This window comes from Macrobrachium nipponense, chromosome 12 (assembly GCF_015104395.2).
Source record: "Macrobrachium nipponense isolate FS-2020 chromosome 12, ASM1510439v2, whole genome shotgun sequence".
Classification (NCBI taxonomy): Eukaryota; Metazoa; Arthropoda; class Malacostraca; order Decapoda; family Palaemonidae; genus Macrobrachium; species Macrobrachium nipponense.
The window spans coordinates 16,626,934-16,654,530 of NC_087205.1; the positions used below are offsets into that span (position 1 = coordinate 16,626,934).

Consider the following 27,597-nt stretch of genomic DNA (forward strand, 5'->3'; position numbering starts at 1 on the left):
GTTGTTAAAAACCAAGGAAATTCTTACCTTTGGGGGGGGTTCTTTAAGGAGGCAGTCCCTTCCTTCGTAAGTTGAAGAGTTGGCAGCATGGATATAGTATACTGCATACTCATTCACCATCAAGGTCATCCATCCATGTTTCCTACTGGCGTCTTCAGGTACCTGTCCACCCCCCCCCCTTCCCTACGGGGTTGAGGGACCCGTCACTGCCTCTCCCCCCCCCCCAACCCCATCCCAATCCACTACCTCATATCGTGCTCCTGGACTGCCTCTTTCCTGCTTAAAAGAAAAAAAAAATCCACCATCCTCCCTACCCCCCTTCCCCCTCCCCCTACCGTGCTTATGCATATACCTGCTTTCTTCTCTTATTTCTTACTCCCACACAGTTTTGTAAGTTTAAACTCAGCCATGCGATTACTTGGAAAAATTGTATTGGTTAGTTTCAGTTCATCAGAATCAGGAGCCACCTCTAGCTTTTGTCCTATTTTCGAAAGAGCTGCGGTTGTTTAAAAAAAAAGAATGGAAAAAAGGGTGGTTTTCCTGTAGTATAGATTATTCAAGATTCCTTTATATATATATATATATATATATATATATATATATATATATATATATATATATATATATACATACACACACATATATATGATATATATACATATATATACATATAAAATATTACAGACACTGTCACTGTACTTTGAGTGAAGTGATTCAGCGTTACTTTTGAAACATGTTAGGCTTTTTATTTTTTACTCTCTCTCTCTCTCTCTCTCTCTCTCCTCTCTCCTCCTCTCTCTCTCTTCTCAAAAGTTCTCTGATATATGACTACTTGAACTTACATGACCCCAGCATTGCGGAAATAGGTGTGCGCGTTGATCTCTCTCTCTCTCTCTCAAAACAAGTTTGCAGATATATTCATATTATATGAATCTGGTCATCATGATTTACGACGGGAGTAGGTATGGCTCTCTCTCTCTCTCTCTCTCTCTCTCTCTCTCTCTCTCTCTTTGTGAGTGTGTCCACAAACCTGTCTTACTTTGTTGACACTTTTAACCATAGCTGTGCACGAGGTGTCTGCTTTTTGTGTGCGTGTGTTCTGCGTTCGTGTTTCGCTTAACCTTGATGGTTAGGTGACTCATTTTACAAGGGGGGTGTGGGGGAGAGTTTGGGAGTTTGGGGGGGGGGGATCATCTATCTGTCCACTGTATAACCCTGACGACTCGTCTTCTTCTATTTCCTAATCATTAGCATGATTAGGAAATGCCATTATCTTTCAGGCATAATGGCCAGCGACGATTTAGTTTCCTATAGAGTAGTTGAGTTGAATGTGGAATCTAGGCCAAAGGCTTAGCACTGGGACCTATGAGGTCATTCAGTGCTGAAATGGAAATTGACAGTAAAAGGGTTGAAAGATGTAACAGGAGGAAAACCTTGCAGTTACTGAATGAATCAAGTGTTAGGAGAGGGTGGAAAGTAAGCTGAAGAAAGAGAATATGAAAGAAGGAACAGTAAAAGGAACGAAAGCTAGGGGCCGAATTAGACTGGATCCAGTAGATCAGTAATTTTTCATTAGATTAACAGGCCACAACTAGTTTTGCTGGTGATTTCGTTTCATCACAAATCTTGGCCCGTTATCAAGATATCTTCGAAACTCGTTTTAATATTTTGCATGACTTCGTGAGACGCTATTAATTTGTTCACAGGCATCTTGGTTGTATTTTTTTTATTTTTATTTTTTTTATTTGTATTTATTTATTTATTTATTTATTTATTTATTTAATTTTATTTATTTATACATTTTTTGCCGAGGAGTTAGTTTCCGTTTTTATCTTTCCCTGTAAAATATCAAATAAAATTTGCTGTCTTTAACATTGTCGTCATACATCTGGTGTGTCTACTTTTCAGTGGCCGCAGAAGAGCTTGTAGGGAATGTCCCATGTGAAGCCTAAGTAAATCTTCAGTACAGCAGAATTAAATGACTCTCCATACAGATGTTTTCCTGCGAACTTTGAACTTCCACTCTCCTCTTGCTTTCAAGGAAATGGTGTAGCCTGTTTTCACACACTTTTTCTGTAGAATAGGGTCTGTGACTTTCCTGTATAATAACTTTACACTTAATTACCACCGTCGCAAGTAAGGCGGAAGCTGAGTATTATCTCCCTCGTTATTCGCATGTTCTCGTTTCTGTCCCAAAATCCTTTTTTATCCAGGGCTTTCTGTGGAATGCTGTGGAAGGGTGAGGTATTAATAAAGGAAGAGTCTGTTAGGTTTTGGGACCAGATGTTGATTCGGTGTTATTTATTTTATTTAATTTTCCCCGTACGATTTGACCCAGAACTCTGTCTGGCATTTCATTTGGACTAATGTACGTAGACATTAATTACACTTTCATTTAGATAACTGCAATTCCTTTAACGGTTAATTGATACTGTTTCTGATGAGAAGTCTGCGTTTTTTTTTACTACTTTAACAAAATGTTCATCCACCCATTGAGAAATATCTATTCCAAGGTTGTAGTTGTCGCGCTCTGGTGAAGTTTGTTGCTCTCTCTCTCTCTCTCTCTCTCTCTTTCTCTCTCTCTTAGTTTTCGATGGGTAATTTTCGTCATTTTATAAATATTTTTTAACAGGGTGCAGAGTACCTCTCTCTCTCTCTCTCTCTCTCTCTCTCTCTCTCTCTCTCTCTCTCTCTCTCTCTCTCTCAACACACACACACACACACTCATGAGTTAGAAACTCTCTGCTGGCATAAGTTAGACACACTGTTGTTGAGTGGTTTTGTTGATTAAAGCAAGAGTAACATTGCTGCTGTACCTGGTTGAAACCAGTCCTCTGTACCAGAATTGCAGATCACAGTTTTCCTGTTTTCAAAAGCGGTTCTTTGCTTAAAAAGATTGAAGTTCACTCCTAACTTTAATGTTATACCGAATCAATCCCTCGCCGCGAATCAACATATCAGTCAGAGTATTGAATGAGAGACGTGTCACTGAATTGAATGTTGTCGACGAGCACGGAAGAAAAATGTGCGAGCCGCATCTGGCAACGAGGACTGTAAACAACTCGTTTTCTTTTTTCCGAACCGTTTTCTTTTTCTTTCCCTGCTTGCGGTAGTGTGTTCAAGCATTGTTGGTAGAGAGAGAGAGAGAGAGAGAGAGAGAGAGAGAGAGAGAGAGAGAGAGAGAGAGAGAGAGAGGGAGGGAAAAAAAAACTTGAACCGAATCTTGCACCTGTTCTGAAACAAAGGAAGGCAGCCGTCGCGATGCCGAACCAAAACAAGAGCTTGAGTGGTTTTTATTTTATTTTTTTCTTCAATTTTTTTTATTTTTTTTACTGCAGTTGAAACAATTTTTTTTACCTGGGTTTTATTCCTTTACTCTGAAGCAGTCACTTCATCAGACTTTTTTTTTTTTTTTTTTTTTTTTTTTTTTTTTTTTTTTTTTTTTTTTTTTTTTTTTTTTTGGTCAGTCTTGTATGCTGTTTTACTTTGAGTATTTTGTTTTGCTCTCTCTCTCTCTCTCTCTCTCTCTCTCTCTCTCTCTCTCTCTCTCTCTCTCTCTCTCTCTCACTGCCGGTTTTTCTAGTTTGTCTGTATGGTCCGTTAGCACTTGAAGCAGACTCCTCCTTCGGAAACACTTAAGTGAACGATTGAAAGTCTTTAGGGTTTTAGTATAACCATATAGTTAACTATTCTCGTAAGAATCATAAATCGTTCATTACCTGGAAATAGCGGTTTCCTCCTCAGAAAGTCTTGCACTGGATTTTGAAGATCACCTTGAATGACGAACTGTTCGACATGCTAGGTGGAGAAGAAGTTAGATAAGTCTCTCTCTCTCTCTCTCTCTCTCTCTCTCTCTCTCTCTCTCTATATATATATATATATATATATATATATATATACTACACACATACATACATACATACATATGTATGCTCCATATATGTATATATATATATATATGTTTACATATATATGGATATGTATGTCTGTAAATATAGTTACTATGTATATTATATATACTACATATAGTACATACATATATACATACATGCATATGTATGTATATGGATATGTATGTCTGTATATAATATTACTATTTATGTATATAGGAAGCAAAATGGAATTAACCAATACTTGGAGTTATTCCATTCTCTTTATTTCACACAGGATAACACATTATATTTAGAAGTATTTGATTTGCTGTTATCTGTAGTATTTCATAGTGAATTCACATTTATAGGAGACGAAGTTCCCCATCACTTTTCTAACATTACGGTATACATGTGTGGTTTATGACTGACAGTCATCTAGATGCCCATGGGTGAAAATCAGTTTCAGAATTAGAACAAAAACTTAACTTTGAACTGATTAAGTACAATTTTGCCCTGAAATCGGCCAAAATCAGCAAAAAAAAAAAAAAAATAAAATAAATAAATAAATAAATAAATAAATAAATAAAGAGAAATTGGTGAGAAAAGACCGAAAGTAGTACTTAAAGAAAGAAAATAGTACTAAAACACCGAAACGGGTGATTTAAATTGACGGAATTCGGATAATACAGACGAAAGTGATTATCGTCTTTTAATGTATCTCTCACCATTACAGCTCAACTGCAACGAAAGACTCCAACTCCTCGAGCAACCTTCAGTGTAAGTTTAACGATGTAATAAAAAGTAAAATGAAATAAAAAGAAAGAGTTTCCTCCTATAAAAGCAAGAGACTAAACGAGTAAAAAAATAAAAAAAGTCACCAGACGGAAATTTTGTGCTTGTCGGGGCCGGATTGAACCTCTTTGCTCAGGTGAGATTCTTCTAACGTCTCCCTCCCCACTCCCGCACCCTTCCCTCCAGCATCCCCATCACTTCCCCTCCAGCATCCCCATCACTTCCCCTCCAGCATCCCCATCACTTCCCCTCCAGCATCCCCATCACCCCTCCAACATCCCCATCACTTCCCCACACTCGCCGCTCTTAATGGCGTCAGTGAAGCGATCGAGGTGTTTCGGCAAAAGGGATGGATCAACTCAAAGATGATTTCAAGGACGAGGCGTTCGCTCGGAAGAAGTTGGTAGGGGAAAGAGAGAGAGAGAGAGAGAGAGAGAGAGAGAGTTACAAGGATTAGGATGTCTCAAAGACTTATTAGTCCATCTAAGGAGACATCGTGCGCGCTCTTATCTCCAGGAGCAGGTTTTACAAATCTTTTACAGTGTTCTAATGATCTTGTCTAACTTTCTTTTGAACTCTTCCACACTGCGGCTGTTTGCAGAATAGAGAGAGAGAGAGAGAGAGGAGAGAGAGAGAGAGAGAGAGGTGTTCAAGACTAGGAAAATTTCCATTGGTTTTAGAATGACAGTGAACTACTGAAGGTGAACAGAAGTGTGGAGATGATTGCAAGTAATAACAGTATTTTTGAAAGCTTCGTATTCTCCTTAAATACACTTTGTGCGCTGTCTTCGTACGTGCATTGAGGTATGTTTCTAATTATACGTACGAATACTGCATACATAATGTTTGTTGTTAAATTTTTGGGAGAGGATATGCGCGTACACAGACTGTAAATGATGTATTGTATGCAAAAATTACCGGAAAGTTTGGGGAAGTTTGTGAAGTGATAAATGAAACTTAGTTTGCGTATCAGAAACTTCATAAAAATGTTTATCCAATATTTATATACTATACATATACATATATACATACATATTTATGATACATTCACACACACCCACACACACACACACACACACACACACATATATATATATATATATATATATATATATATATATATATATATATATATATATACATATAAACATATATTCACACACACATGTATGATATGAAGTGTGCGCGCGCTCATTCAGTGTCTTTAGATCTCGACCGATCTGGTGGTGAGGCTATTATTCTGTTAATTTCCAAACTATTTCGGCCAGTTACCGAGAAGTAGATTGCAAGATGTTAAAAATTCTTGGAAGATCCAAACCTCTCTCTCTCTCTCTGCACCCGTAGGCATTTTAATCCTAGTCGTCGAGTCGATGAAGAGTATTCCCCTCTCTCTCTCTCTCTCTCTCTCTCTCTCTCTCTCTCTCTCTCTCTCTCTCTCTCTCGCACGTTTTTTTGTTATTAGTTTGGATCGAAAAATATCACTTAAAATTTTGGGTATATGTAACTCATATCTTGTTAGTTTTGATATTTTATAATTATGTAAATGTTGCAAATAGTTTTATTTTAGAAATCTCTGCACTTCTCTCAGTCTTTTGCTGTAGATCAGACTTTGGAAGTTCGTCGATGGATGTGATTACTTACACACTACGCGTGTGAGTGAGTGAATGTGTCTGTGCTTCTAGGAGTGGGGGAGGGGTTTGCTTCGTGCTTTAAGAATTAAAATTCATGTGCTTGTATTCCAGTACTATTTGTGTTGCTTTCGGTGCATTATTTTAACCCTTTGCCACTGTTGAGAATTGTAGCAGGTTCTAATAACTTTCTTGTGCGTTGGAAGGCTGTGAAACCAACACTTAACCCTCCCCAATCTCTTTTTATCCAGGCATGTTACTTGTCTGAGATTCGTAATTCTCATTTTGTGTGTTTTCTTTCAAAGCACCGAGGGTAAATCGTACGCTTGGGAGTTGCGTTAAGTGAGTATGTTCCCGTTACTGGGAAGGATGAAACTCAATTGCTGGGATCATCGCATGTAATTTTAAAGTCATCTTAAGGGATTATACGAATTACCTTCACTCTCCTTCTCTTTTGGTGTGTCTTATTGGCCCCCATTGCCGACGCTTTGCCTTCAACCCGAGTGATGCGTCAAAAACTCGCTCCTCAAGTCCACGATTTCGGAATAAGTACAATATAACACCGCTAGTGCTGTTATTTGAGGAGAACCGCAGTGATAACTGCTGATTTTCAGTATTGTTTCTCGATGAGGGAATTATCTTTAGGATGGTTCCCCTCCTACGAGCGGGTTTCCCGAGAGAGAGAGAGAGAGAGAGAGAGAGAGAGAGAGAGAGAGAGAGAGAGAGAGAGAGAGAGAGATTCTTTTTGTGTTGGCTCAATGTGGGTTTCTAATTGAGAGAGAGAGAGAGTAACTATTGTTTTTTAATGTGTTGGCTCCAGGTAGAATTCTAATTGATAGTAACTCATTGCGTTGTCCGGCTGTTTTATATGAATGATTTAGTATATGGACGATAAAATTGTCATTACAAAAATGCTTCTCCCATGTTGATCATTTTATGGGAAATGTGTTTTTCTCAATAAGGGGAGGGAGAGAGGGAGTGGTGATAGCAGGATAATTAGCTTTGTGAGATATGTGTAAATTCAAGATATTTGTTCCGCCTCTTGAGTTACTGGTTCAAAGAGAAATTGGTCTCAGATGGAACACTCGCAAATATATGTGTATATATATATTATATATATATATATATATTTATATATATATATATATTATTATCATTATATATATATATATTATATATATCTATATATAATATATTACATTACATACATAACATTACCATAATATACTAAATATGGTATGGGTTTGTGTGCGTGGGTGCATTAAGTATATGTGAATGACTTGATTTTACTGATATCAGAGATGGTCGAAGCTGTAAGCCCCGATCGAGGGAACGTTAGGTAGCATACGCCAGATCCGTATGCACACTTACAGTATATATACAGAGACTTGCAACAGTTCTTGGAGCCCTGTCTGAGTGACAGTGGGTCATAATGAGCTCGAAAATCCTTGAGTGAATGAGTGGAAATGAATTCTTCTTCTTCTTCTTCTTCTTCCCAGTTTTAACCCATTTTTCTATGGGGTCGCCGTTGTGAATGAGTCGTCTCCATCGATTTCTGTCCTGTGCATCGTTCTCGTTAATACCTTTCCATAACAGATCTTCCCCCTACACAATCACGCCATCCCTTTCTTGGTCTTCCCTTCTTCCTTCTACCCCGCACTTCCATTTCCATCGTATGTCTTCTAACATGATGTTCCTCTCTTCGTAACAGGTGTCCATACCATCGAAGCCTTCCCTCCTGTATTTTCTTCGATATTTCAACTACCTTTGTCGATCCTCTTATTATACTCTAATATACTATGAATGAAAATGAATTAATGAAGGTAAATTCTCTAAACTTGGTTATGAAGGTATTAATCCTGTGTTCACACTCGTTCAATTTCTTTCAGCTTCCAAGACTTTGATGCAACTTTGTATTGAAACATTTAATAGGAATAAATAACACAAAATCTGTTGAGAAAATTCAGTTACGCCTATTGAAAAAAAAGTGTATTATATCTGTCTGAAAGTTACACAATTAAGCTGAAAAGTTCCAAGAAGACGCAAACCCCCGCCATCTCAAGAAAGTAATCATGAATCCCCATATATATATATATATATATATATATATATATATATATATATATATATATATATATATAGTATATATGTAATTTTTTTGTCTCATAGCCCACCCATCCAAGAAACGTTATCGAAATCCATCTATTATGAGATACTGTGAACAAACCAGCGTTTTTTGATGTTGGACTAATGTTAAATTGTCATCTAACAATTCTTTTGCGTTAATAACTTTTATTTTAATAACTTGTTTACATTTAGATATATTTATTTGTTAGATTATTTTTTCTTATTAATGAATGATCTTCTCTCTCTGTACTTCCACTTACCCCCTGTTACTTCTTTCAAATGAACATCATATTTTTCAGAAGCTTGAATTTCAAGTCAGTGGTTCGTCCGTGTGAGCTTGTTCCATAAGAATAGAGGTCATCTTCCGAATAATAATAATAATAATAATAATAATAATAATAATAATAATAATAATAATAATAATAATAATAGTTAAAAATCCACAGTTATAAACTAAAATATATTTCTATGTAAAAAACAAAGACTCGCCTCATCAGTGTAGACGTTAAAATGTCATTTTAATGTCTACACTGATGAGGGACACCGTACAGTTGTTCGAAAGTCTTTGTTTTTTACACAGAAATATATTTTAGTATATAACTGTGCATTTTTAACAATAATAATAATAATAATAATAATAGCAACTTCGCCGGACGGAATGAATTCACAATTTTCAACATCGAACAATGTGATGATTTATATTTAAAGTATAAACTGAAGGCTTTACGTGAAAACCGTTATAAAGCCAAATTTGAGGCAGCTCTTGACAGGTCTAAATGTTTCTTGTGGAAATGTTTTGGAGACTTTCACGGTCTCTGGTGGTATTTGAAGGTCAAGGTTCAAGGTCTTCTTATAACGTGCTCCAAAAACGTAGTCGTTAAACCTTTTGACATTTAAGGATTTGTTTACATAAACATTACTGGGCATAACCTTTTAAGTTTAGATACTATTGCTTTTATTTTTTCCCCTCCTGTTACTACTGCTTTCATCGCTCCAGTAATGAATTGATATTCAAGTCGATGTTGGCACTCAGAATTTTGTCGATTAATAGAACTATATGGCTGTATTGTTATTATTATTACTGTTGTTGTTGTTGTTTTAATGTGAGGTTCTGCTAATTTATTAGTATATCTTAATTTAACCAGACTACTGAGCTTGATGAACAGCTCTCCTATAAAGGGCTGGCCCGAAGGATTAGATTTTTTTTGCGTGGCTGGGAACCAATTGGTTCCTTAGCTACGGGACCTACTGCTTATTGTGGGATCCGAAGCACATTATATCGAGAAATGAATTTCTAATCACCAGAAATAAATTCCTCTGATTCCACACTGGCGGCCGCAGGAAGCGAACTCTGGCTACCAGATTGATAATCGAGTACGGAACCCACACGTCCAATGAGGAACTAGGTTCAGCTAATTAACCCTGATCTTGCGCATCTTGATAACCATAACACTCATATATTTGCTCAGTTTTTTTTCCCACGCGTAACTTCATTGTCCAAGGTTAGGCTGAATTGCACAATTCGAAATGACGTGTCATCTTCGCATATGTCCAGAAACGATGGAAAAATGCGTGACGCAGCATCTCTTTAATATGATAATCCGGGTAAGATTAATTTGGATAAGAGGTGAAGCGAAACGATTTAGAAAATAACATAGTGAATTCCTATTAGCATAGTAGTTCAAAAACATGATTAAACACTTATACGCATTTCGAACTGCTGCGTCAGTGTATGAACTCGCAAGTATTGTACATTTGGAACATACTGGGATTTTGCGTCTTGCTGATTGGTTGCGTCGGCGGTGGTAACATCATTTTAGCACCAGGGCAAGAGCGCGAAGGGCATTTTGTTCACACACATACTTTTATTATAATTGAACCTCATAAAAAGGGGGGGGGGGGTAGAGGAGCCGGTTGTTTCCTGCGCTGACCTTGCTAGGTGGTTCTTGATTCTTTCGTTGCAGGACCCAGAAATTTAAATCTTAGCTTGTTACACGTGTGCCCTTGGATGTTATCAAAGGGTAAAAGAAAGGTTCTGTTCAAAGGAAAAATCGGAAATATCAGCTTTTGCAACGCTGTGCACTTCGCATATTAACTAGTTTTTGTCGAAATGAAGGAAAATACGACCTCTGCCTAAGAAGAAAAAAATTGCATTTTGATTCCTGCAACCTCGCATGTTGAGATCTCCTTCTGTCCTTCAAGTGTACCTTTCATGCTTCACTGCAGAACCGTGCATTTTCATCCATCCTGTCCGGCACACGTGGAACACAGAATCCAGATTCTGCCCTAAAATAATAACACGGCTTTCCTGTCAGGCCAGGACCGAATTGTCTGTCCAAAAGAGGGGTGTTCGAGGAGTAAGAGTCTTTTAAGTGGTTATTCTCTTGTGATGTTCTGGGATGGGGATGAGTATTTTCAGAGGAAGGGCGCCACTAGGAAGAAACGACGAAAAAGAGCTATAGAGAATCTCAAGAACAATGTTCCCTCAAACGTTTCTGGATGTGGTTGGTAAATATATCCTTTCGCAGAACTTTAAGGGGAGCGCCTCAGTGGCGTGGTTGGTTTGGTGTTTGCTTCTCACCACGGTGGTCGCGGGTTCGATTCTCGGCCATTCCATTGAGGAGTGAGACATGTGTATTTCTGGTGATAGAAGTTCACTCTCGACGTGGTTCGGAAGTCACGTAAAGCCGTTGGTCCCGTTGCTGAATAACCACTGGTTCCATGCAACGTAAAAACACCATACAAACAAACAAACAAAAACAAAAAACCTATAAGGGAAGTTACGATTGATTTCACCTCTATTTTCATATTTATTAAAGTTGGTTTTTTTCCCACAAATTACAGACACATTTTAACTAGGGTTCTACCAGTTTTTCTTTATAATTACACTTGTTTCCTTGTGTGTTACTGATTTATTTATTTGGCTCTATCAGTTTCTTTCTATATTTACACTTCTATATAGTTCCTCCTTTTGTGTTGCTGATTAATTTAATAATTCATCAACTGTTATTTTGCAATAGGCATCTAGAACAAGCGCCTCAGTGGCGTGGTTGGTATGGTGTTGGTGTACCACTTCGGTGGCTGCGAATTCGATTCTCGGACATTCCATTGAGGAGTGAGAGATGTGTATTTCTGGCGATAGAAGTTTACTCTCGATGTGGTTCGGAAGTCACGTAAAGCCGTTGGTCCCGTTGCTGAATAACCACTGGTTCCATGCAACGTAAAAACATCATACAAACAAACAAACAAAAACAAAAAACCTATAAGGGAAGTTACGATTGATTTCACCTGTATTTTCATATTTATTAAAGATGGTTTTTTTTCCACAAATTACAGACAGATTTTAACTTGGGCTCTACCAGTTTTTCTGTATAATTGCAGTTGATGTTTCATCCTTGTGTGTTGCTGATTTATTTATTTGGTTGTATCAGTTTCTTTTTATAATTACGCTTCTATATATATCGTCCTTTTGGGTTGCTGATAATTTTAATAATTTATCAACTGTTATTTTGCAATAGGCATCTAGAACAGAGGTATACTAGCAGGTTCCTCACATAACGAGGAACACTGTAATGATTACCAGAGTAGTAACAAGATGCTGATTAGCTGAGAGACATTGCTCTTTGTAACGTTGTACTGGAATCAGCATTGCAGTATTAGACTGCCTTTTTATATTTTCTTGCTTAATATTCACAGCTATTTTTCATTTTCATTTCCATTCAGAATTTCTTGTAGAATGGTGCTTCCATTTTCAATGTTTCAGTTCCAGGACTTTTTTTTTTTTTAATCCTAATAACAGAGTATTTTCTCCGTAGTGGGTTAGTGCCGTCAGTGGACCTCATGCGGTATACTGTAGGCATTACTTTACTAATGCATGATTCATAGCAACTGCGAAGTTTTCCTCCTGTTACACCTTTATAACCTTTTACTGTCAATTTCCATTTCAGCGCTGAATGACCTCATAGGTCCCAGTGCTTGGCCTTTGGCCTAAATTCCATATTCAACTCAACTCAACTCAACAGAGTATTTTGTCTTATGATTTTCATCGTCATCCTTTCTATTCCCATTATGGTGGTGCCCATCATTGCCCAAGACATTTCTGCCCCGTCTGTCTAATTCAAAGACGTTGGAGAATATGCGGGAATTTCCCTTGCCACCAGAGCTTGGGAGGAATCTAGCTGTTTGGAGGAGTGGCGCCCTCTTCTACGCGAACACAAGCACAGGGGTGGTCTCCCTGCCCCAAAGGGAACTGTCGGGGGCAATCCTTTGGTTGTAGATGTTTCTGATGCTTCATAACTCCTTTCTAGTCTCCTCTTGCTATTTTCAGGAACCTCATAAGAGAAAGAGTCTGAGTTGGCAGATGCCGTAGCTAAATGCAATATTGTAACAAAAATTCTTGAGAAAGGCAATCTTTGGAACCTCGTCTGCTGGCGATAGGTGTCCTATACTGTTAGTGATAGCATTGCCAAGATGCTATTCCAGACCAGTATTCAAATTGCGTTCCTGATATATAGTTAAATTGTCCGGAAGATGGAACTGCACTTCATTTTTAGATGTGTAATGGTGATCTTTATCTGTTTATTCACTTTTAGATGTGTAATAGACACCTTCATCTGTACATTCGTGTATTGATTTACTTCATTTATTCCTGAAAGGCAAAGAAAATGTGTAGACAGTTGTTAGTTTTAAATAGTAAAACTAAAGGTTCGATGTATTTCATCATCATTACAGTGATTTCTTCATTGTTCCTTCCATTATGGGACTTGTATTGTCCATACACTCATTTCGAGGTCATTCATCAGTGCATTCACTGTGAAGTGCGGTGCGATTTATCTAATCTTTTATGACGTTCCAGGGATCGAAACGTCAATTTGAGATGACGCTTAAGGTTTAACGAAGAATCGGGTTGGTAGGCTCACGGTCTAGGTATATAACCTATACTCTGTTTTTTTTTTTTTTTTTTTTCATCTGTCCACCCGCCGGTGGTGTTTGCGTATGGTAACACTGCGTCCCGAGCTTTAGATAGTTACGCCATGTGTAAGTTATATGTAAATAAAAGGATATCTGGGTGTACATTTGCAACTGAAAAGTGTTTTAATAATTTACTGTATGCGAATTACACCGTTAATATTCGAAATAGAATATTATTACTATTGTTGAATGTAAGCTGAATGTAACTATCTAAAGCTTGGAGGAAGCTTTAGATACTTAGATCTAAAGCCCGGGACGCAGTGTTACCATACACAAACACCACAGGCGGGTGGACAGATGGAAAAAAACCGAGTATAGTCAAGACCGTGGGTACTTTGCTATGTAGAGAGGTTCAACCTAGGCGTAGCTCGAGTTTCTTCCATTTAAATAGTAAAACTAAAGGTTCGATGTTTCTTCCATTCCTGCCAGTACATAACTCTTTTCACCAAGTTATAAGACTCGATATCTCATTCTTTCAGAAAGTTTTTCACCGGAGCCTAAAATCTGACGCGCCAGGATACGTGTAGAACTAACGCCATGCAAAGTGGCTCAAATTCAAATGGCTTAGTATGCTGTATTTCACTGGAGGAAGCATTGTTGCTGCTATAGTCGATTCACATCAACCGTGCATTTGATGTCTAGGCCAGTCCCTTATGACGCTCCTGATTGGCTGTTGATAAGTCAGTCACAGGGGTGGAAACTTGCAGTCTCTCTCGAGAGTTCACAAGGGTAGGATGTATGTTCCACCTCTCCTGAGGGATACGTCTTTCAGACATATACACGGTTGATGTGAATCTACTATTGTCTCGCAGCTGATATCCATCATTTACCTGTATTTCCTATCTAGTTGGGCTCAATCCTAGACCAAGTACTGTTCTGCCGTCTTTATTTGAAGTTATTTGCTAGACATGGTAAAATATTGTTTGGTTGGTTTTGCCATGTTATATTTATGTCCTATTTATTGTTAATTATTTTCTTCTTTCTTTTTTGCTATTGTTTCTCGAATACATTTCTTAAATTTTATTATTAGATGGGCTCGTTGGCGCGCTGGAACTCCCGATCCACACTACCTACCCAACCCCCACCCCGGGGCTGACAACCGGTTTGCAAGGGGTGGGTGGCTGTATCATGTCTCCCCTATTGTCACTCGGGGGAGATCAAAGACCCTCTCGGATTTTATTACTATAGATTGATAACATTAATATATTTGCAATACAAATTTACGAGATTGGCCTCCATTTTTAAAAGATGAGATTCATAATTCCAGTTTATAAAACTACTCAAGGAGAGAGAAAGTTAGTTTAACCAAACCACTGAGCTGATTAACGGCTCTCTTAGGGCTGGCCCGAAGGATAAGATTTTTCTGTATGTGGTTAGGATCCTACCAATTGGTTCCTCAGCCACGAGACCTACAACTTATTGTGGGATCTGAACCACATTATATCGAGAAATTAATTTCTAATCACCAGAAAGAAATTCTTCTGGTTCCTCACTGGCAGCAGTGGGAAACGAACTTGGGGTATCAGATATGAGAGAGAGAGAGAGAGAGAGAGAGAGAGAGAGAGAGAGAGAGAGAGAGAGAGAGAGATCTTACTGGAACTCAGCATGACGCATTGCATGCCTCACCAAACTCCTAAGACCTGTTGCAAGTTTAAACAACAAAAAGGGGTATATCCTCCTTGGTCTAAACTTTGTAATCTGCATGCGAGGAGGGAAACTTTTAACACCTGAACTATTAATCATGAAAAATCTACAATTCTCAGTGTTTATTTTGTGTTAATTACATGTTTTCTCTGTTTTCAGGCCATACCAAACATGAAGTACAAGTTCTGATAAGTTTGGTGGTAGCAGTCCGTCGGACAGCCAGCGATCAAGTGAGAAGGATGTTTTCATGGGAGTCGGCATGGCGCCTCTTCTTGTGGGCGTGGGTGACGGTCCCCTCAGCCCACTCCTTGGGATGTGGACAGTGCGAGAGGGGAACCAACGGGTTGACCTGCCCAGGCAGCCTCAGTCCTGATCGGTACTTCGTCGAGCTCATAGATATTCGCGAATCGCCGAGGAGTATGTTTCATCTGCAGTGCAAATATGACGTCCAGTCAGTAGATTTCTCTTACATTTCTGATTGTGACTTCTCCACCGTCAAGTATGTTGAGTTCTACCGGTGCCCTACGCCTAATGTTTCCTTCAGTGAAACGTTCAGAGAGATAGGAATAACTCCGGAGAATGTGACCACCTTTGCCTTCGTGAATATAGGGCAGAGACATAATGAAAAGCTGCAGGATTGGCATCTGGAAGGGTTAACAAATCTAAAGATCCTGGAATTTAAGGACAACGGTTTCACGTCCATACCTGCACATATCTTTGACAGTACCCCGAAGTTGTGGCATTTAATGCTCACTGAAAATCGAATAGAAACCCTCCCGGAGTCACTCTTTCGGAACACAAGGAACTTAACCAAGCTAGAGCTACAAAACAATGGAATTTCTAGTCTGCCAATTGGCCTGTTTTCCGGACTGACCAATCTTAGAAACATCAGTTTGTGGGAAAACAGAATAAGTCAGTTGCACCCTGAGTTGCTGTCAGACTCTCCAAAGTTATGGTCTTTAGAACTCACACACAATGATATATTAGAACTTGATCCAGATGTCTTTTCAGGCCTGAAAGAGATCAGAAAAATTCACATGTCAAATAACCATTTAGGTGCCTTTCCCGAGACAGTCTTTCATGGGTGCCCTAATCTAGAAGTCCTGGAATTCGAAAACAATAGAATAACTGATCTACCAGAAAACATTTTCAAAGAGACTGTAAACCTAAAGAGACTGAACATGGGTAGCAACGGGTTAACCCGGTTGCCTGAAAAACTATTCAGCAACCTGAAAAATTTAGAAAATTTAAAGTTAAAGAGAAATGGGATCAAGTCCCTTTCCCCAGGATTATTTGAAGGCTTAGAAAAGCTACAGGTATTGGACCTTCAATCCAACGTTTTGGAAGACTTGCCATTAGGCATCTTTGATGATCTAGTTTCTGTTGACTTGTTGATCCTGCAAAACAACTCCCTGAGTGAATTGCCAGATGAAATATTCTCAAACTGCAAGTCTCTTACAGAGCTTTACCTGAGCTACAACAGATTGAACACGCTTCTTCCAACTATGTTCCCGAACTCTACCCTAATGACCTCACTAGATCTCAGCAACAACAATCTTTCTTTCTCCTATTCTAGAATAGAACAGTCACGTGATAACAAGACTATCACGGTGCAAGAATATTTCCCACTGGCTCACTTGACAGGGTTAAAAAATCTCCATTTGAAAAACAACCAGATCACTGAGATGCCCTTAGGACTAAACACAGAATTTGAGAGACTGGGAGTTCTTGATCTTAACAACAATAGTATAAGTTACTTAGATCACAATGACTTAACCTTCAAATCTAACAGGTTGCAAATTGACCTCAGAAGAAACCGCATTAGTGTCATCAATTTGAACCACATGAATTTTTCCTCTGATGGAGAGAAGGAAATTTCAATATACGTTGCAGAAAATCCTCTTATTTGTAACTGTGAACTCTATAAGTTTACAATGCTGGCACAGGGAAAGCTGGGAGATGACACTGTGGTGACCGTTCAGGATGACAAATTTGTCACCTGCTCAAATCCTGAGCGCTTCAATGAAAAGTCGTATGTTACATCCATCGATGAAACTTCTCTGACCTGCAGATTACAAACATGTGTCGACAACTGTACATGTATGACACGTACACATGACAACATGTTCTTCGTTGACTGTTCTTACCAAGGACTCAAAAACGTGCCTTCCCTGAAGAAAGAACATATACCAAAAGATTATGACTATGAAATCACATTGATTTTAAGAAACAACAGCATTACCTCCTTGGATGGACTTGGAAGCAGAGGGTACACAAGTCTTGTCAATTTGACCATCCCAAACAATAAGCTGAGCGTTATTAATGAGACCTTTCTGCCACTAAAGCTGAAGGTGCTCAATGTGCGAGGGAATAACATCTCATTCCTGACAACGTCTATGATGGAATTCCTCAATTTGACCGATGTACAGTTGAGTATTGGCAATAATCCCTGGAAGTGCGACTGTAACACTGCAAAATTACACAAATTCTTGCGGGATCCTGATCGAAAGGTATAACTTTTTTTTCTTTTGCTTTACTCTAGAATGTGAATTGTTTTCTTTCCCTTTCATATATATTACTTTTTTAGATCTAACATTATATTAATTTTGGTTTGATGTATTTCTTCTTGACGAAATCCTTAAGGTGGTATTATTCATCAACAGATTTTAGACATCCATGATGTGAGTTGTGCTAACATTCCGAACAAGGTCCTCATCAGCTTGTCCGACGGTGATCTGTGCCCTCTCATACAGCAGCCGTTCGTCATCGCCAGCATAACAGCTGTTAGTGTTTGCCTGCTGGTGGTTGCCATACTTGGTGAGTGCGCCATTCCAACTTCCTTTATTTCTGATAAAATGTTGGAGCTGTGGCTGGATGGACATTTATTATTTAGTACTGAAGTCCGGGCACTTAAGACCAAGTAAGACATCTGACAAGATAGTAGTAATAAATGAAGATGGTGTATGAAACAAGTGAGAAGGTGGGAGGTGTGAAATCTAATACTGTAGCTTAAAATATTATGAGAAAGTCTGTTGAAAATAGAACAACGCTTTGAAGTTAGATCAAAATTGATTACAGAATTCTGTTTATTAATCAGAGTTCTGATAGTTTAAGATGAGGGCTTTACTCTCATCCTCCAGAATATCAGCCAAAGATTTATCCTAGCGGTGTCTTTGCCTCTAATTGATAGCTGGGACCATGTACTTCACTAGATTGTTCTCCACTGTCAACTGTAGTAGGCACATCCCATTGCACCACTTTTTTCAAAGGTAAATTGGTGGATTAAGCATTGTATTTGCAGCCTTTAAAATACCACCTATCAATTTGAGCATAGTGAAAAGAATCATAATAAGTTGGGCATTTGTCTCTGAACACTTCATTTTTTTACATGGACAAGGGGATGGAAGACCGTCTCTCCTACCAAATCATTGTTGTAAAGTGTATGACCAAATTTGTTGTATAATATAACAAGGGGAACCTTTAATATTCAGTAGTCTTGTAATAAAACAGCAATGGCCCAGCTGAAATGGCAGAAAGCAGTACCCTTTACAAGAGATGCGAAGTTCATTCTTGACCCTGTTTGAAATATGGGATGAACTGCATTAACCTTATTCATCGATTCCAAACCACATATTTTACTCATTGATGACAAATACTTTGTACACAGTAACTCATCTAAATATTTCACATTTCGCTCGTAATGTATGTACTGAGTTTGTCTAAGAATACTATTGAATGGTAAAAACAAACTTGCATATACTATATTTAATATTTCTCTGTTCTGCGTCTAGGCTCTTGAGCATTTTTATTTTCTCTCAGTTTTTGCTTGAGGTGCAAATTCAATAAAGACTTCCAAATAAAGTGTGCTGTACAAGAATCGTCAAGTACCCTGTTCAAATAGATTGACAGATTCTGGGTGTTAATTGGAATTAATATAATTAATTAATTACCAAAACTACAGCAACACGTGTATTTTCCAGTAACCGGGAAATCATATAAGATTTTTACAATGTTATTAGGAGACAGGATACCAAGAGCAAAATGCATGTAAAGCCTAGGAAATGATTAGCAAACAGAAAATAGTGTCATCTTGTTTCGAAACATTTAAGTGAATATACGTAATTCACGCACGCTTTGCCTACAGCCTTATTGCAGTGGTATTATGCAAATGAACCACATAAGAACAGATTTTAAAAATTTTTTTTACACTTAATCAATCATTTGGTTCATACTCATAAATATGGATTGGGTATATGGGTGGACTAATTTTTTTCATGTACTAAGGTGCAATTATTGCTACCGTGATTAATGTGTTAATTGGGCATGCCATATGGGTTGTGTTTTGTTTTGATTGAATAGACTGACTTGTTTAACCACCCTGATAATGAAAAATGGCTCAAAACTGTGCAAAGCAATTTCAGCTCAATAAGCTTTGTTCATTAACATCCTATACAAGTATTACAGTAGGAGTGAGTAAAATATATGAATTAATCAAACCATGTGATACTAATCTGGGTTTCTTATTGATCAAAATATGCAAATGGACATTCAGTGGGCGTAATCATAACAAACAAGAATGGTCAAGTAGTCAGATGATTAGGCAGGACATGACATAAGCAATCTTTCCTAGTAGTAATTTTGATATAGTAGTTATTTCCTCAGATGAAGAGTCGTCCTCAAAAATCTTAAAGATTTCTAGTGTATTTCTAACTATAACATTACAGTTTTTAACAAACAAAATATTAATAGTGTTAAATGATGTATAGTAAAAGAAATAGGAAATGGAGACTTTGGTTTACATAGGTAATTTGATTAAGTTACTTTCTAACGTGGCTTTATTATATTTCCCTAAAAGTGTTATTAGTTGCTATTATCTTAGTGAGTAAGATGTGAGTGCAGTACATTGAGTTTAACTACTTTCATCTCTTTTCTTTTTTTTATCCAGGAACTGTGAGTTTCTATACATACAGACAAGATATAAAGGTTTGGCTGTTTACTCATCGACTGTGTCTGTGGGCTGTGGCTGAAGAAGAAAAGGATGCTGATAAGAAATATGATGCCTTCATTAGTTATTCCAGTAAAGTAAGTCCCATTACCAATTAATTTAAAATTGACTGAATATTCTAAAGTGTAGATAGGACTTTGTCAAATGCAATTAGGTAAAGTTAAAAACAAATAAATAATCTTGTGTTATGTATTAGGACTCCCCATATATCTTTCAGATACACAATAGATTGAATAGATGTGGTTCCACCTCTTGAATTTTAAATTGAAAAAATGACTGGTTTTAATTTACAGCACTTGCATATTTTGAGGATGGAAATGATGTTAAATTGTACCATTACACCATTGCAAATTAATTATTGCAATTACAAATTCAGCCACAGTTTTCCCTTCTCTCACACACACCACTCTTGTAGATGGCAGTTTGTAATTAAACTTCCAAGGAAATATTTGGATCTTCAGTATGTCAGCTTGCATCAACAAAATGAGTTTATTAAATCTTTTTTATGTGTTTGTACACTGTAAATGTTAGCATCTAGTAATGTTAATGATCTTTTCAGTGAATGCTTGATTGCTCTACCATTGATTAGGTTGTCAGATGATAAGAACAGCCATTTGTTTTTTAGTACCCAATGACACAAAGACACAGGACAAATGCACATTTAATAGGTTTTATTATAGTTTGCAGTGCTTTGTGTCATCTGATCGTGACAGTACATACAATACCTTATATACTGATAGTATCTTTAAGGATTTTTTTTTTTTTTTTTCTAAACATGTCACCACCAATTTGGTATTTTTGTTAAGTATAATTATCATGGTTTACTTAAAGAGTCGTATGTAATTTTAAAAACAGACGTACTGTATGTGATAATTTTCAGCGTAATGTTGATTGATTGCTGTACGATCCAGACACTTGCATACTGTTCTTGTATAGTTATCCATTTTATCACTGTAAAGAGCAAGGTAATTTGTAATTAATTTTGTACCTTTAATGGTGATCATTCATTTCAGGACGAAGAATTTGTCAACAACATTTTAGTTCCTGGTCTTGAAAATGAAGACCCCAAATACAAGCTCTGCCTTCACTACAGAGACTGGATCCCAGGAGAATACATCCAAAATCAGATACATCACAGCGTGGAGGAGAGTCACAGGACAATTGTTGTCCTCTCACGTAATTTTATTGAAAATGTTTGGGGCCAGTTTGAATTCAAAGCTGCCCATTCCAAAGCTCTCAAAGACAAAACAAACAGAGTCATTGTGATTGTACTAGGAGAGGTAAGCATAAAATCTTTAGTATTTCCTAAATTAATTATAAGAAAAATAACAAAATAACTTTTGAATTACTTTTCAAAATGCCATTTAAATAAGATAGTTAAGATGAATTTGGAAAAACAGTTTTGTAATAAAGTTTACAAGATGAATATGCATAACCACATATAGTGTTCTAAATTTACCTTTGAGGAGTTGATAATGAATTGCAGTATATAACTTATTACAATTTTAAATTTTCTAGCAAATGATTTGAGGGTTTAAGGGAAAAAAAAACTCTGGTTTATCGTGCATATATAGTACATATACAGTACCTAATTTTTAACAATGTAGTAGTCTGTACAGTTTGGCATGTAAATTGATATGCAAAGTAGAGACCTTCACTGGAGGATATGCACAAACTGTAACCAAATCAGTATACTATAATCCCCTAGCCTTAGAATATTTTGAGAAAAAAAAATTGTACTGATAAATACCCACAATGAAGATATATTTAAATTTATCTAAAAACTGGACAGCTACTTGGAAGCAAAGAGGCTAGCTCTAGACGGGTTCCACTGGAGACATTTGACCCTTCAAATGGTTCAGTGTAGTTCTTCTATTTAATAAGCTTTTCAACTTGTGATGTTCTTTTCAGAAATCAGAATAGAATTTATTGTTTTGGATGAAGGTCAAATGCTGGGACCTATGAGGTCATTCAGTGCTAAAATGAAAACTTTCAATAAAAGGGTTTGAAAAGGTGTAACAGGAGGAAAACCTCAAAGCAGTTGCACTATGTTAGGAGAGGGTTGAGGAAAGTTAGAAGGAAGAGAATATGAATGGAGGTACTGTAAAAGGTTTGAAAAGGGTTGCAGCTAGGGGCCAAAGGGACTCTGCAAACAACCTTTAAGTAATGCTCCTCTATGGGACTTTTACCAAATCAAATCGTATAGGGAGGAGAATCTCTAGCCGTTGGTTTGGACTGGAAAATAAATTTTAGTTTTGAAATGGTATATATCCATAGAGAATAAAATTCTTTTGAACTTAATACTGTACAGTAGTACCTCGAGATACGAAATTAATCCGTTCCGAGGCGCCCTTCGTATCATGAGGTTTTCGTATCTTGGACCATATTTTACATGTAAAATGGCTAATCCGTTCCAAGCCCTCCAAAAACACCACAGTAAATTATATTTCCAGGCCTAAAACACATGTTCTAGGGTTACGACGCCGATCCGACGGAAGAAATATGACTCCTTAAAGGCAAAATACTGTACATACTTGAGTAATATTCAACTGCATGTAATGTTCACCCCCATTTTTACTGTATATATTAGGGCTTTAGCATATGTCCCTTAGCAATAAGCCTAGCCTATGTTAGCGGTTGCTACTGTAGCCTAGTCTATGATTCTGACATCTAAACCCAAGAAGCTAAAAGCTTAGAATATGCCAATAAAATGTATAAATAATCAGTATGTACTCATTTCAAATAATTATTAATTAATCATTAACTATAATAATAAAAAAAAAACTTCCAATCGATTGTTTACATTCAGCTCTTACAGTCTTACTAGTACCGACTACCGAACGAACGCCTAGCAATCATTTTTCCTAGGACACAGTAAGCCATAAATTTTCATTAGTACCTCTCTTCAACTAATGAAACTACCAAACAGTATAATAACCATTCATTTCTATTCTTTATTCTATCTTTACCTAATGGAGATACCGAGTTACTGACAGCTATAATGAAACATATACATAACGTAATATTAAAACAGAAGAATTCTAAAAAATACGTATTTGTTGGCAGTCTGATTTATTTTATATTTTATATCTAATTCACAATTTTTTTTATTAAATGTATTGCATGAACTCATTTGAAATAATTATTAAGTAACCATTAACTATAGTATAATAAAAAAAAAAAAAACTTCCAAACTTGTTTACATCCAGCACTTAAGAGTATCGAACGATCGCCAAGCAATCACTTTACACAGTAAGCCATAAATTTTCATTATCTCTCTTCAACTACTGAAACTACCAAACAGTATAATAACCATTCATTTCTATTCTTTATTCTATCTTTACCTAATGTTTTTTTTTTTTATTAAATGTGTTGCATGAATAAGTTTTTCAATTTACCAATAGAATACTTAAAGCACAAGGGGTAGATGCTGACCAATAGGAGAGCAGGATCTTATGGGGTGTCTAGCATCAGGAACCAATGGGAGAGCGGGAGGATGGTGGCGAGTTTACTCAGCTGGCGGCGCGGGAGTTTTAAAATTGTTCTCGGTGGTCCGGGCGAATCTCGGGACTTTACGTATCTTGAAAACTTTTCGTATGTAGAGCTGTAAAATTTTTCGTATTTGCTTTCGTATCTCGAGTTTTTCGTAAGATGAGCCTTTCGTATGTCGAGGTACCATTGTATGTCCAAACTTTTGCTATAAATATATGAACCAATACAGTAAAGCTGTAACACTGATCTTTACAATCAGAAAATATTTCACATACTATACTAAATAGGATAGAATATGTTGGGTAAGTTTGTTATAGGTATTTAATTTTAATCATTTCTCATATAAGAAAATAATAAAGCTCGTTAACTTGCATTCAGATCTAATGTTGTGTTTCCATGTTTAGGTACCTCCTCAAGATGAATTAGATGAAGAATTGAGATTGTACCTTACCACAAGGACTTACCTACTGAAGACTGACCCCAAGTTCTGGGAGAAGTTAAGATATGCAATGCCGCATCCTCTACATCTTCTCACAAAGAAAAATAAGAAAAAAGAAAAGCAGGGAGAAAAATTTGAACTAGCCTAAGCCAATACTAAACAAGAATGTTAGATGGTATAAAGGTGTAATGGTACACTTCCAGTGTTATCATGCTGCTGGAAATGATTGAGTGTGGACTACTTGTGATATAAACAACTTGAAAATCTCAGGGTTGGTGTTTGTTTTTAGTGTAGCATCATGGAGCAACAGAGTATTCCAAGTTTGTAATCAGAACCATGGAGTTATGACTACTGGAATAAGTGAAACTGTATACTGGAAACAGTAGTGTCTGTAGAAAAATTTGACAAAAGGATAGCCACAACTTGACAAAGTACAGTACACTTACAGTGTGTCATTGTGTATATGGTGCTTATTCTGGATACTATAACATTATTGAAGGTTAATGTGAAGTACAGTTACAGGCTTAATGTGTCCATCAAACTTTATATTGTTGTATATATACTGTGTATGGAAGCTTGTTTCAAGTGTGTATATAATGTAAAAATACATAAGGAAAAATAAACCAGGTTGTGTTCAGCAAATGTCCACTAATGTTATTAGATTATATATTAGGATATTGAGCAAATTCTAGTTTCTCTGAATACAGACGCATGTGTGGTTAATGAGATTTGCTGTACTGCCATATCCACCAATGAAAAGTACTTGCTCAAATTCAGTTCAAATGAAGTGTAGAAAATAGCAGTAAGCACCTCTCAAATCCCCAAATAAACAAGCATATTAAGTCTTAAACAAAATTTACCAGTTTCTATACCTAGTGTTTTAGCACCTGCATCTGCATATCACCTTATCCAAATCAGAGTACGTATATAGTATTCTTCAAGTGAGTACGTATATAGTATTCTTCAAGTATTTCTAGACCAGTGGAATAACGGCAGCATTGACATCAACTACAATGAACATTACAGTTGTCTGGCAGCCTCTATGTATCGTTGCATAGTTACCTGCAACCAAATGATTGCATCAATTGTCTCCTTGAATGTTCTCTCCACGAAGTAGGAAAGTCTGAGAGCACTTTACAGTAGTAATCTTGGCTTCAAATAAGAGAAAAAGTGGAAGTAGTTACCTATTTGTTGGTTTTAATGTGAAGGTAAAAATAGAACTATAATCCCAACATAAACTCCAGCCACATTTTGTTTGTGGTGTTTTTGCGTTGCATGGAACTGGTGGTTATTCAGCAATGGGACAAACGGCTTTACGTGACTTCCGAACCACGTCAAGAGTGAACTTCTATCACCAGAAATACACATCTCTGACCCCTCAATGGAATGTCCGAGAATCGAACTTGCGGCCACTGCGGTGGCAGGTCAAGACCATACAGATCACACCACTGAGGCGCTCCAGCCAAATTTATGTAATACAGTACGTACGTATAGGCAATGTCAAGGAAGTCATTGTTAAGGCAATGCAATAGGATAGTGTCAGGAATAAATTGCCTTCTGACTTCGGTGCTTGGTCTTTGGTTGTAATTACCAAAAATCCTGCAGAACAGTGGATTGATATTACAGCGACTGTTGAAGCATTGTATAATAAGTAACCTTTAGCCAAAATAGCCAAAGGCTCCAATTTGAAATGTATATATTACAAAGTGCATTGTGAAGTAGTGGAAAATAATTATAATGCAATAGAAGACTTACAGGACAATTAAGGCATGTAGTGCGAAAGTGGTCTAACCCTCAAAAATGGCAGTTTGGAGTTACAGGTGGGAATGTATTGACTGAAGATTAAAAAACCTTGTATTGACGTTGTTACAGGCAAAAGTGAACATCCTGCACAGTTTCCAAAGTTCTAAAGTGGCATTTTTTAGGTCCAACACGAAGTGCAGACTAACTTTAGATTGGGCGCGAAAGTATTATAACCTTGGAGGGTGCTGCGGTTTGCTGCAACCAGTGGTCAATTGGAGCGCACCTATAGTGTTGTCTGCCATGCCGCCTGACTTTTTCTCACAGACTTTAAACTATAGTAGACAAGCATTTTCATTCTCTTTTTTTGCTCTTTCTGTTTCTATTTTTATCCATTTCACTCTGTCACTATTTAACCTTTTATCTTTTTTTTTATTTCTGTTTTTCCTTTCTTCCTGATTTCTTTCAATTTTTCATTTTTCTCTCTTACTACTGATCTGAGTCGGGGGTGTCGCCAAGGTACAAGTGTGGATGTTAATACATAATTTAAAGCAATATTTTTTAAGGCTCAACAATGATAAGAATTTTTAATTCAAAAATTTTTGTATAAAATAAGGAATTAGGCACAGCAACATAATTTTTTATACAGAACTCTTCTTATTTCATATAATCTTTAAAAATGAACCTAAAACCATGACTATCTGGGGGGGAAAAAAATATAGGGGTGGGTGGGTAAATAAAAAATTTGACTGTAAACCACCCCCCAAAAAATTTTTTTTTTTTAATTCATTGAAAACTTAATGGCATGAAGGATCTAGCCTAGATTTCATTTGATGTATAATAGTAATACATTGCACCACTTTATTCGGTAGTAATCAGTTATTAACTTTGAACACTAATTGCTCAAGACTAATGTCGGGCAGGTTAACCACTTTTGCACAAGCCTCAATTGTCTCCAGGAAATCTGCAGATTTATTGGAAAAACGACCAATATATAGTAACTTTGGAACACTAAGTAATGCTAAGTAAGCAAGATATGCTAGTTTGTGCCATAAACTACGTATAGTGTTAGCATCTGAAAAGTGAAATATATGGTAGTTAGGATACACCAACATCTGTCCTGAACTATAGCTTTCAATGACAGCCTGATCTTCTCTGGGAACTTAAGTCTAAGATTTCTGGCACTGACACCCTGAAGACTGTTAGATATGAGTGGAGGCTTCCCATCCTGCAGTTATCTGCTCTTCAAATATATGCTACCATCTCCTTAGCAATTGCGTCACTTCCAGCTTGTCATTCTAATAGTTTATAGTACAGCAGGACCTCGCAAAAAGGTAGAGTATGGATTCCAAAATATAATGGCACACCTTTGTGAAAATTTCAGTGTTCCAGTCTAAACCACAGGACATTCATTATCTGCTCTAAAATAAAGTGATTACCACATGTAAGCAATAACAAATTTGTATATTCATTCAAAATTAAAGTGAGAACATCTTGCCAAAAGTACCAATTAGTACATTGTATTATAGAATGTGTTATGAAGTGTACAGATACATTCTTTCAATAAATCATTTACTGGTATACTATTTAAAAACTTTGGTTATAAAACATCCATTCTCACAGAAATTGTATTGATACATGTAAAATATAACATCTGCTTTGTAAGTTGGCAAAAACTCAAATTTTTTTAATTTTAAGAAAACTAATCAGTCAATATAAAAGCTTGATCTCTCCAAGTAACTATATTTATCATTGTATGTTTGTAATAAAAAGTAAAATTTTTTTTTTTTACTTTTCATACAGCAGGCAGTTTCATCAGTTAGGTCTCCTTCCATGCAAAATAATTACTACAATATATTTAATTGTATTGTAATGCTAAAATACTAT

General features: G+C 36.8%; 1 protein-coding gene across 1 annotated transcript in view; it reads left to right on the forward strand.

The window, feature by feature from the left end:
* LOC135224368 (protein toll-like) overlaps positions 1 to 27,475 on the forward strand; it is a 73,646-nt gene extending 46,171 nt beyond the window's left edge. Inside the window, exons 2-6 of the mRNA XM_064263314.1 lie at positions 15,194 to 17,544; positions 17,698 to 17,851; positions 19,980 to 20,116; positions 21,053 to 21,319; positions 23,936 to 27,475. Coding sequence (XP_064119384.1) covers positions 15,274 to 17,544; positions 17,698 to 17,851; positions 19,980 to 20,116; positions 21,053 to 21,319; positions 23,936 to 24,118 — 3,012 coding nt within the window. The 5' untranslated portion in view covers positions 15,194 to 15,273 and the 3' untranslated portion in view covers positions 24,119 to 27,475. The remainder of the gene's footprint in view (positions 1 to 15,193; positions 17,545 to 17,697; positions 17,852 to 19,979; positions 20,117 to 21,052; positions 21,320 to 23,935) is intronic.
* Positions 27,476 to 27,597: the final 122 nt, after the last annotated feature.